At 44.1% G+C, this 12,503-nt stretch overlaps 2 protein-coding genes across 3 annotated transcripts in view; one reads left to right on the plus strand and one right to left on the minus strand.

Annotated features, from left to right (window-relative positions):
• Positions 1 to 12,503, plus strand: part of LOC139576587 (polypeptide N-acetylgalactosaminyltransferase 9) — an 87,511-nt gene that overhangs the window by 33,324 nt on the left and 41,684 nt on the right. For both annotated transcript variants that reach the window (XM_071402849.1, XM_071402848.1), the window contains exons 5-6: positions 584 to 781; positions 4,875 to 4,992. In XM_071402849.1, the coding sequence (XP_071258950.1) occupies positions 584 to 781; positions 4,875 to 4,992 (316 nt within the window). The remainder of the gene's footprint in view (positions 1 to 583; positions 782 to 4,874; positions 4,993 to 12,503) is intronic.
• LOC139575223 (uncharacterized) lies at positions 7,008 to 9,207 on the minus strand. Its single transcript, XM_071400203.1, has 3 exons — positions 8,168 to 9,207; positions 7,856 to 8,059; positions 7,008 to 7,704 (listed from the first exon to the last, which is right to left on the minus strand). Exon 1 carries the CDS (start codon positions 8,898 to 8,900, stop codon positions 8,178 to 8,180), a length of 723 nt encoding a protein of 240 aa, XP_071256304.1. The 5' UTR covers positions 8,901 to 9,207; the 3' UTR covers positions 7,008 to 7,704; positions 7,856 to 8,059; positions 8,168 to 8,177.

The raw sequence follows: 12,503 nt of genomic DNA on the forward strand, positions 1-12,503 counted from the left end.
CAGATTGAAAATTGTACGAAATGCAGCTTCTAGGTATGAGTAGTTGCTCTAAAGCTGTACTGAAGCAGACCTGACATTAGACAGATGATCAAAGTACATGTATAGCCAGGGCTAACACTATGGCAAATGAATTGACAGAGACCCTTATTCCCCTTCCATCTACCCAAAGGTTTCAGCATGCATGCCATAGGCCAAGGGAGTAGGAAATGAATGGAACAAACACATACACTCTGTAGCCAGCCACTTCAATGACTAGAGGACAACAACACCAAGGGTGCTGCACACAGTTTGATGTACTCTGACACCGAACGTGCCAAGCAAAACACCCTAGAGTAAGCCACTGTTGAAGACTTTGGCAGGCTTTTGGAAAAAGGCTTTTATTGAGAATGTCTGGCAACCCTGTAGATGAGAAATAAAGATCTCGAGGGAGCCAACACTGTTTTTTATTTTTATTGCTGGCTATATGTATTTCATTTATTTCTCTGCAGTGTTTTAAAGCGATGTCGATGGATGATTGTTTGATGGTTGTGACAGTGTCACAGTACAATAGCTCAACCCTGATGTCTCTGTTCTCTTATCAAAGGGCGGAGCCTATCCTGACCAGAGTGAAGGAGGACCACACCCGGATCATCCTCCCGGCCATCGACAACATCAAGTTCAACACGTTCGAGGTGCAGCAGTACGCCAACGCGGCCCACGGCTACAACTGGGGCCTGTGGTGCATGTACATCATCCCCCCTCAGGAGTGGCTGGACAAGGGCGACGAGACAGCCCCCATCAGGTAACACACCTCACCATAGTTGAGCACCCCCTCCATTTTGACGAGGAAACCTTGATATTGGGTCATTAGTGTAATTTCATACAGTGAGCACTGTACATGACTTTGGTCTACAGTGTTCATTGGTATTGTATTGTATGGAATAAATGTTATCACTGTAATCATAGAGTTGATTATTACAGTAAATATTCACCTAGGAGCCTCAGGTAAATCATGTTTTATGTATTTTTTATATGTTCAGCATTATTATTATGTCATATTTCCTAAATTACACAGAAATAGTCATATATTTCTCCGGACATGTGTTTGGCTGGGGCAAGGTCATGGCAACACACACAAATCAGGTCATAAAATAGTTGTAATTAATTATTCATACAGCCCCTAATGCTGTGTCTGAAGACTGGAGGTGACTGCTGAGCCATGTGCTATGGGCCATTTGTCTTCTGGTGGAGACATTAAAGCATGATTTAGCTTATGATTATAATTTAACACAATGTCAGAAGCCAAACAACAGAAACAGAAGAGACAATATGAGACTTCTCCTCTGAGGAAAATGTCAATCAGACTGTTCTGACATCATGGCCATGCTACTTTGCTGATCACTATTTGGATCACAACCGAACCATGCTTTGCCAGTTAGAGACAGAAATGTTAAGCAGGTGTTACTGTTGCCCCCCTGAGACAGATTAAACGGACATACAGAACAAGCATGAAAAACTCAACTTTTCTTATTAAATATTGTAAGAGGATTCCTTTTCATATGGACTACAGTAACCCAATTGTTTCTGTTGTAAGATATTTGATCAAGTTCATGAGATGTAGAAATGTTTTGTCAAAAACAGCAGTGGGATGGCTGCAAACATTGCAGGTGCTATTTGCAGTCCTGTTATTGACACTCCGCGCCTCAAGAGGCAGGTGGAGTGTGTTGGCTGTGCTGATCTCTATTGGAGATCATTCCTGTACGTGTTTCCTAAATCTCTCTGCCCATCAACAATAATGTAGTGTAGGCCTATGGCTATTCAGAGCTCAGGTGTTTGGGCATCCAAAAATAGATCCACGACAGTGTCTTCAGAAAGTATTCATACCCACTGACTTATTCCACATGTTGTTGTGTTACAGCCTGAATTCAAAATGAATTAAATTGTTTTTTCTTCTCACCCATTTACTCACAATACTCCATAATGACAAAGTGAAAACATGTTTTTATAAATGTTTGCAAATGTATCAAATGAAATACAGAAATATAATTTACATGCAGTAAGTATTCACACCCCTGAGTCATTACATGTTATAATCACCTCTGGCAGCGATTACAGCTGTGAGTTTTTCTGGGTACGTCTCTAAGAGCTTTGTACAGCTGGATTGTGCAATATTTGCACATTATTCTTTTTTAAGCTCTGTCAAGTTGGTTTTGATCATTGCTAGACAGTCCATTTTAAGTGTTGCCATAGATTTTCAATCCAATTTAGGTCAAAACTGTAACAAGGCCAATCAAAATATTTAATGTCACCTTGGAAAGCAACTCCAGTGTATATTTGGCCTTGTGTTTTAAGGTGAAAGGTGAATTTGTCTCCCAGTGTCTGTTGGAAAGCAGACTGAACCAGTTTATCCTCTAGGATTTTGCCTGTGCTCAACTCTATTCCACATATTTTTATCCTAAAAAAAACTCCTTAGTCCTTGCCGATGACAAGCATACCCATAACATGATGCTGCCACCACCCATGCTTGAAAATATGAAGATTGGTACTCAATGATGTGTTGTTTAGGATTTGACCCAAACATAATGCTTTGTATTCAGGACATAAAGTTAATTTCTTTGCCACATTCTTTGCAGTTTTACTTTAGTGCCTTATTGCAAACAGGATACATGTTTTGGAATATTTGTATTCTGTACTGGCATTTCACTCTGTAATTTAGGTTCAGTTTTCTCCTATCAAGGTCAACTTCTTCAGGATCGGTGTCCCGTCCACAAAATGGTTGAGCTAACGAGGTTGTACGTAACAAGAACATTTCCCAAGTCTGTAACTGTTTTAAAGTCACCATTGGTGAAATTCCTGAGCTCATTCCTTCCTCTCCGTCAACTGAGTTAGGAAGGACGCCTGTATCTTTGTAGTGCCTGGGTGTATTGATACACCATCCAAAGTGTAATGAATAACTTTATCATGCTCAAAGGGATATTAAATATCTTTTTTTTTTTTTTTTTTTACCCATGTACCAATAGGTGCCCTTTTTTGTGAGGCATTGGAAAACCTCACTGGACTTTGTGGTTGAATCTGTGTTTGACATTCACTGCTTGACTGAGGGACCTTACAGATAATTGTATGTGTGGGGTACAGAGATGAGGTAGTCATTCGAAAATCATGATAAACACTATTATTGGACACAGAGTGAGTCCGTGCAACTTATTATGTGACTATGGACATTTTTACTCCAGAAATGATTTATGCTTGCCATAATGAAGGGGTTGAATACTTATTAACTCAAGACATTTCAGTTTTTCATGTTATATTAATTAGTTACACGTTCTTAAAACATAATCCCTTTTTGACATTATGGGGTATTGTGTGTAGGCCAGTAACAATACATCTCAATGTAATCCATTTTAAATTCAGGCTGTAACACAACAAAATGTGGAAAAAGTAAAGGGGTGTGAATACTTTCTGAAGGCACTGTAATAGCAAAAACGTTGCTTTTATAAACTTTGACTGACTGAAAAATATCATAAAATAAGAAAAGGAGGTGAAAAACCAGACAGAGGATGAGTGTGTAAGCAGTTTGCCCACTGGAAAAGGGAGATTTTTGCAAGATATCTATAGAGCAGTGATTGCGCAGATGTTGGTTTGTGTGTGTGTACGTGTGTGTGTGTGTTTGTGTCTTTCTTCCTTACCCCACATAATAATTTCATGAACCACACTCCATGCAGATTATTTTGGGAAGACAAAACTACTGCAATTATCGTCTAAACACGACTATATGCAAACAAATATAAACACGCACAGCATCCTTGATATCCTTAAACAACCTCCTTTTGAATAATAACACAGTGTCAATTAATCATTATAGAGTTCCCTCTTCATCCTTCCTCTCTAATAACCTCCTCCCGATAACATACAGTAGGGCCAGCCGTACAGAACTGCACTCTCCGCTGTGCATGTTAATGTATGGCGTACTAGGCTCCATGCTGCAGTAGACTACAGCTACCCACTGATCAGATTGAAAATAAGCTTTTTGACTCTGTTTGTCATCGCACATCATGGACTGCTATATTTTTATATGACATTTTTATGAAGTCTATGTCATAGAGCACTAAATGCAATGGCTAAAGCCAGTAAAAGCAAGCCTAGGGTGACAGTGGCCCGGAAATAAAACCACCTTTAGAGACCTAGAGAGAGCAGGCTGGAGTGGAGAGGAGAGTGGCCCATCCATCAGGCCAGCACAGGTGGCTCTCACATGGAGGTTTGTGTGTGTGTGTCTGACAGTCTATATTTACTAGAGGACCTTGTCCCCATCATAGCTTCCCTCTCATACATCCCTAAAGCAATGTCCCCCCCCCCCCCCCCACCGCTGACCACTAGGCTACCTGCAACCCCTCTTCCTTGAAGAGCTTTATAGACCCAGGTCTATTGTATTATGGAGATGTCTCTGGAAGTTGGTCCTCTTGATGTTTTAACACAGCCACTTATGGAAAAATACATATCTAAAGATATACCAAACGCTGAGCCTGTGGTATTTTCACAGAATGTCTGCGTGCACTTGTACCCCACAAGTCGATGTACAATTAAGAGAGAAGAATGGTGTTCTCCGTGTTGTAAAATGCATTGTTACTCAGGGGTTTTCCCAGGTTAATCATGCATAGATTTTTGTGTTAAATTAAATTAAATCAAATCAAGTAAACAGTGTATCGGCCTGCAGTGTAGCCCAGGGTGCAAACAGCCTGGTGTGCAGTAATTATTAACATTATTATGAATCCTGTTTTTTTTAGTAAAGGGTCTACTCAACAGAGTGCACTGGTTAGTCACTGAGGCTGATCAAGACAGTGACAGGGGAATGAACACTGTTTTTAGAAGCCTCTCTCCGTCTCTGTCTTTTCATCTAGGACACCAGCTATGATTGGCTGCTCCTTTGTGGTGGACAGAGAATACTTTGGCCAGATCGGCCTCCTCGATCCTGGCATGGAAGTCTATGGAGGCGAGAACATTGAGCTTGGCATGCGCGTGAGTACAACACTGGCTCATTCTGCTTATTGAATACGTCCACATTCTTTTGATAGAATCAAATGGACACATTTCTTTTTGAGAAGTTACAACATGAAGGTACAAAAATCATAATCACACCAAAAAGTAGTTAGAAGTGCCATTGGAAGTTGAGGTTGTTAACAAGCCTATTCAGCTAAAGAAAGTGGGATTGGAAAGGAAAGACTAGTGTACTGGAACATAATACCAGTAATTACAAATCCAATATTAGGTACAGCGCCGGCTCACTTGGAAAGTCCTATTGAAATGACTTATTGTGTTTATATTCCCTTCTTTAGAATGGCTCACGATTAAGTTTCCTTGTGTTTTGTAGAATACGGGTAGTAGCTTAAGATACAATACCCAAAGGCGTCAACTGAGAGATGTTAGAAATATGTTTCTCAGACGGGAGGGAAAATCCTTAATGCAAATATTTCAGTCAACCCTATGGCTTTAAAGCCCTATACTGAAAATTATAATCTCTTTGCAGCTGCTTTGAGTTGAATTTAACGCTTCATGTGAGCAGAGGCTTGGTTGAGGAATTGGTCGCGTTTTTAAATTCAGAAAATGTTTCTCCTCAGCCAAGTGGAACCACTCTGAATCTAAACTCACTCTGGGCTTATTGGAATGAGACGTGCTTGAAAAAGTATCCTTCATTAATGTCATCACATCCAGTTTAAAATCTTCAGATTGCTTGAACGGTGCTTCAGAAGGGTTTCTGCAGCCTTTGGAAATGCACTTCAGAGGCGAGATAGATCTTGGTTGTTTTATTGATAACTCAACCCCTCTGAGGAACCTGGACGGAATATTATAGTAGCTGATGAACGTCTCAAAGTCCTCATCATTCTAAATGGACTAGCGTGACATATCCTCATCAATAGAAAGGATTTCCCGCTGAATAGTAAGAGACATTCAGGCAACAAGTAAATGGTTGTTTCAGGTTTGTTACCAGTGAACAGTCACATTCTTCATTGAGCCTAATAGTAATTTCAATGTTCAGTACGCCACCCCCGAATTTCAGTCTTCAAGGTTAAACTCTGTTTTGTTATTCACCGGACCTGCCTTTATGCAGCAAACCATGCCACTGAGTGGTCGGTTCATAAGGTAGGAGATTGATTCAGATACGGCCACTAAATAGAGTGTTATATGAAACCCACTGGAGTGTGTGTTTTATACTGATGTACTCCACTTTGTCATTCTGCTCCATTGAATGACTTGCATCAGGTCTGACATTTTCCACAATGCTTACATAAAGTAATTGCACTCTCCTTGATTCATGCAATAATAACACCAATGTCACAAATGTCGTAACAGAACAGTCTCTCTTTGTCTTTCACCATAATGCCTATGCAAATACTTGTACCTGTTCTTCTCTAGTTCTGTCAGTGTGAGGAAAATGAAACAGATATACCTGTATAACAAACCAACTGTGATTCACCACCATAAATACTGTATTGTACAGCCTCTAATGGAATGGAGATGGGCTTCTCTGTTGCATGGGGCAATTATGTCTCTTGAGGCCATCTCATCGATTGATAGAGAGAGAAGATGCTGGGTTCACAGGCCACAGTGGTCTTCTGTGTGGTAGAGGAGATCTTGGGGTAAGCAGTAGCTGAATAAAACAAAGTCATCGGAGGGAATCAAGATCAGAAGTGTATGATCTTATTGAATTCTTTCAATGTGGCGGTCAGTGATGTTTAAGATGAGGGAGGACAATTTCGTTTTTGATGAGCCTGGCCTTATTTCTATTACAGCATATTGGATGACTGTCATTCATATTCCATTTACCCAGTTCAATGTTACAGCTATAGGTTTAGGCTACTACATGACACTATACTTTTCCATATACCCATCATGAGGTTGCTCCAACCTAGCCTATGAATGAAAGTTTACAATGTATACAGAACATTACGAGGCTGCCATTGAGGAACTAGAGACAGGTGATCCTGATGTCCAAGTGGAGGATGAGAGTGTGCAAGGCGGTATTGAATGAGTAATCAAAGGGGTAACATTCATTTAATAACACGCAACACCTGTTGAATATGACGGGTGTCAGGAAATTGTTGCCAGCCGCACAGTTACAGTCAACGCACTAGATAACATGAAAGCAGCCTAACCAGCTCTGCTAGGGCGAATAAAATGGTCAGAGTGAGGTGTTCTCTCATTTGTGTTCTCTCATTAGCAAGCGGATAATCTGACAACGCTCTGAACTTACGAACGCCCAAGAGCGCACTGAGCAGACTCTGGCATTCCAGAGTGAATTTACAAACACAGCCAAGGCGACAGACAGTGACACATTCAATACCGCCTTGCACACTCTTGCCTGCCTGTGGGTAGAGTAGCCCATACAGGAGTGGAGGATGGGACTGACTGATGGACTGGCGAGCACAGGTGTGGAGGACAGAGGCTCAGGTGGTGGAGTAGCACGTACAGGAGTGGAAGACAGGGGACTGACTGATGCAGCTGTGGACTGGATGCTGGTAGAGGGGGTGGGAATAGGACGAAAGGTGCCAAGAGGCAGGGCTGTCTCCAGCACTGGAACTGTCAGGTCCTGAAATTCCACAAGCTCCACAAAGCTCTCATCCTCCACTTGGACATCAGGATCACCTGTCTCTAGTTCCTCAATGGCAGCCTCGTAATCCTGCAGCACCAAACCAGTCTGATTGAAGAGCTACCCCAAACCTATTACCTCCCCTAAAGAAAAAAATATATGAGAATACACCAGACTGAGTATGGAATCATTCTATATATATAATAACATTTCACAAAGAGAAATGTGTTGCTGTTTATATTAAATATAAAAGCGGCATTATTACATATTACATAAAAATCATATTGCCATTACCAGTGTATTTACGTGGAACAGTGTAAGGAACCATAATCTTTCCAAGCATATCCTGCCCGAGGGTGTTGGCAGTGTGACGAAGGATGACACTGTAGGAGTGTGGCTCCTTCCTGTCACTTGTAGCTGCAACAGCATGGTCCTGATTCCACCGTGCCAATCCATCAACCAGGTACGTCTGATAGAAGGTATCACTGGCTAGTGTACCTGAAATATAAATTCACAAGGTTGGTACATTCGAATACAACCACCAGTTCAAACAGAGACAACAGTAATTGTACATTTAAAAGTGAATTGTTTTGATTGTGTTTTTACCTGGGAGGAATCAGTTCAGATGAAGATGGAAGCATTCTAGTGATGTGGAACTTCTGGCACATCTGTATGTGGGCAGGGGAAGTCCTCCCTTGATGCCAGTCTGGATATTTAACTGGACACCCTCTGGGTCTTGCAGGCAGGCCACATGCTTGATCTGTGTCCTCCAGATGTCCTCCATCCTGCAGGAGTTGATCAGAGGCACACCCAAGGAGTCACGCCCCTTCTCACCATCAAAGCCATTGATGAGCTCAGTGATCAGAGCCTGGGTCTCCTCTGTGCCACGTGTGGTTCTTCGGCAGTGCAGGGCCAGCTCACTCCGAGTGATGTTACGCATGACATCAACGTCTAATGGACCCATGAGCTTTGCCTCCAGCTCTTTTCGTTTTGCATCCTTCAGTGATTTTAGGTCATCCTGGTCGTACTGGAAAATGCACTGGCTGAGACGATTCATGAACGTTGCATACAGCTGGTGGGAGTCGGTGTTGCAACCAACTGCAATGCGCCTCATGAAGTGCCACATGTCCAGCTTTATCTTCAGCTGTGGCCAGGCAGCGAACATCTTCTGAATGTGGCTTGCTCCGCAACAGTCCCTGTTCACATACAGGATGGAAGGTGTTGTGACTCCAGCATCCGCATACCTTTTGATGAGGCCAACGACCATAGGGCCCAGTCCTTTTGCCCTCACTGGCTGTGAGCACGGACATGAGGACTTGTCCATGCTCATTTCCCCCATTAGTGGCCCACACAGCAGTTTTGGCACTGTGGCTTGCCAGCTTCTTTACTACCTTCTTGGTTGAGTCGATCTTGAGGACCGTGCCAAACTGGGAGGTAATGCCGGCCTTGACCTCATCCAGTCGGTGCAGGACATCCTGGGCGTATACCTGCATTAGCCAGCAGTACTTGGGCACAGATGTCATGTTGGGGGGGGGGGGGGGGGCTCTTGAATGCCACTGGTGTCACCAGTCCAACACTGACTGCACTGGAGTAGAGCTTGCAGTCAGTCAGGTAAGGTCTAGTCCTCTGCAGCCAGGACTGCATTGTTCCTCCACCTTCTTTTGTATATGGCTGCTGCTGTTCCCCAGACCTCGCTGTCTCATCAGACGAACTACCTTGATGTCACAGACGAGTTTAGCTGTCAAAATGCAGGGAAACTGGATGCTGTGGCCTATATCCAGCTAGGAAAGGATGTTGTGGTTCCAACTGATGACCTTCCTACTGCACTTGGGACATTGAAGGTATTCGGCTGCCAGATAGTAAGATCCGTCCACATCCACAACCTGCCTGATCTTCTGGTGGAGTCCTGATGAGGTCAACTCCCCCCTCTCACAGTCAAAATGTGGGCAATACAGCTTCCCCTGCCAGAGCTTCCTGGGCATCCAGAGCAGCAGAGGATGGGCAAAGTACCTCTCCATCACCGGTGCTGAGCTGCAGATGAGGGGTGGTGGAGGGGGGTACCACCACATTTTGTCAACCCTGGCAAAGTCCATCTCTGGAATCCCATTCCCCGACCACCTGAACAATGCCTTGGACACCCACTTATGGTCCACATCAGGCAAAGTGCATTGCCAATCCTTGGGAAGGCATACTACGTCTCTCCCTGAAATCAAAACACAACAACATCTCAACACAATAAATAATGTATTGATGATAAATTCCCCAAGGACAGGTCCTTATATCACATGAGACATACTGTGTAGGCCTGGTACATCACTATAAATACACCACACAAACACGTAGAATGAGACTTAAAGAGGCTGAGCAGTGAGTATTATATGTAATAACTTGATACTTGTAACTCTATTGGTCGCGGCACGTCTGACTCCTGTGACTCAAGCTGCTCTGCTGCCATAAGGAGCTCACCATCATCAGGCTCAGAGGCTGGAAGGGCTGAAAAGTAGAACTATAAAATAAATTAGATCAATAGATTAAACAACATTGTTTTACTTATCTATTATCTCCATAAACTAAAATATAACATCATTATGATATAATTTATATTAACATAATATTGAGCTTACTAGGCTGAACCTTCCGAGGAGACATGAGCTTCCTTATTGTGCTGTTGAGATTCTGGGAGGGGCGTAATTTTCCAACCAGCAATGACCTGAGTGAGGATGTTGAGGACCTCTGGGAACCAGTGGTCATCTGGTCTTTGAATGGCTGGGTGGTGGAGGATGGCTGGGTGGTGGCGGATGGCTGGGTGGTGGCGGATGGCTGGGTGGTGGCGGGTGGCTGGGTGGTGGTGGCGGATGGCTGGGTGGTGGCGGATGGCTGGGTGGTGGCGGGTGGTGGCGGATGGCTGGGTGGTGGTGGCGGATGGCTGGGTGGTGGCGGATGGCTGGGTGGTGGCGGATGGCTGGGTGGTGGCAGATGGCGGATGGCTGGGTAGTGGCGGATGGCTGGGTGGTGGCGGATGGCTGGGTGGTGGCGGGTGGCTGGGTGGTGGTGGCGGATGGCTGGGTGGTGGCGGATGGCTGGGTGGTGGCGGATGGCTGGGTGGTGGCGGATGGCTGGGTGGTGGCGGGTGGCTGGGTGGTGGTGGCGGATGGCTGGGTGGTGGCGGATGGCTGGGTGGTGGCGGATGGCTGGGTGGTGGCGGGTGGCTGGGTGGTGGTGGCGGATGGCTGGGTGGTGGCGGATGGCTGGGTGGTGGCAGATGGCGGATGGCTGGGTAGTGGCGGATGGCTGGGTGGTGGCGGATGGCTGGGTGGTGGCGGGTGGCGGTGGCGGATGGCTGGGTGGTGGCGGATGGCTGGGTGGTGGCAGATGGCGGATGGCTGGGTAGTGGCGGATGGCTGGGTGGTGAACTCAATCCTGATAGCCTCCCGGCCCTCAGGGAAGAGCTCCATGTATTCCTTGAAAGTCATCTTATTAGCAGCATGGTTTTTGAAATCACTCCTCGCTGGCTGAGAGGCAGATTCTTTCTGCATCGATGCCACCAAATACCCAGCCCAACCCAGCACATTTTCAACCACCCACTTGAAAGACTGCTCCTTATAAATGCCAAACTGCATCTCATGCTGACCCGGAAAATGTGCCCTGTTTGCTGGGTTGCCACCTCTGAGCAGTACAGCCCTCCTGGCTGATTCCACCACATTGTCTGGAGACACAGCCTTGCTCCACGCTCTTTTAGTAGTTTATGTCCTGTAAATCCTGGAATCCTTACTGTCAGTTAAGACAAGGCTTCCATTTGGCAGTTTTCTGAACCCGGGCTCCATGTCTGCTGTGAAAATAAAGGGGAAAGTTTGTATTTAATAAGCATAAATGATATACATTTGAATCACAGTGAGCAGACTGGGTTAATAGATGGAACAATAAAATGAAGTATATAAACTCTAGCTACTTATGCTATCTTTAGCTACTTGCTAAAGGACATTTCTACCACAAACACACCAGCATAAGCAAGAGCATAGGATATCGCTCATGCCTTTTGATTCATAATTAACATGATGACCCTAGCCTATTTGATATGAAGACAGTGTTTGCCCTATAGCTATGTCTAGTCCAATTAGCTAAATTAATTAAAAGAGAAAAAGGAGAAGTTTGATGATGCTGAGTTTAGTGACAAAACACAACTATTAGCTATAAAATCACACTTTGTTTAGATAGCTAGCTACGGTAATAAGCTAATAATAACTCCCGTTTGGAAATAGTGGGGTTAACAGACTATTTTGATGGTCAGAGTCATCGGACGTTAAACTAGCTAACGTTACTTTACTTCGATAACCTGTGTCAGTGTCAAAACACCAGTTTACTAACGCGTTAGATCGCGTTACTGTAGCTACACTGTAAATCTTGTTAACAGTGTTAACATATTACTGTAGCCTAATACACTGATCTTACCTGCTAGATATTCCGATCGATGATGATGATGATTCATAAAAACAGCAGACAACAATAAATTGTAGCTAACGTTACTGCAGAAAAGAAAGATAACTCGCCAAAATTACCTGAGAGGAAATATATTTTTCCATGGTCCTCTTCTAGCGTTTAAAGTTCCCGCCATAGCTCATAGCTAACGTTACTTCAGAAAAGAAAGATAACTCCCGAACAAAATTTCCTGAGAAGAAACGTATTTTTCCATGGTCCTCTACTAGAGTTTAAAGGTCCCGCCATAGCTATAACTTCATCGGTTAATTCTTGGTTACCTCTTGGTTGCACTGGTGTCTCGGATTGGTTGGCGAGTGCAATTCTTGGTTACGTCTTGGTTGCAGACGGCGCTATGATTGGTTGTCGCAACCAGAAATTTCCTCGACTCACGGTTGTGCGCCAAGCGTATCTAGGGTGTACTCGTTAGTCCAACAGTTCCAAACGTGAGTTTCTTTGGGACAAATTC

Source organism: Salvelinus alpinus, chromosome 5 (genome assembly GCF_045679555.1).
Source record: "Salvelinus alpinus chromosome 5, SLU_Salpinus.1, whole genome shotgun sequence".
NCBI classification, from domain to species: domain Eukaryota; kingdom Metazoa; phylum Chordata; class Actinopteri; order Salmoniformes; family Salmonidae; genus Salvelinus; species Salvelinus alpinus.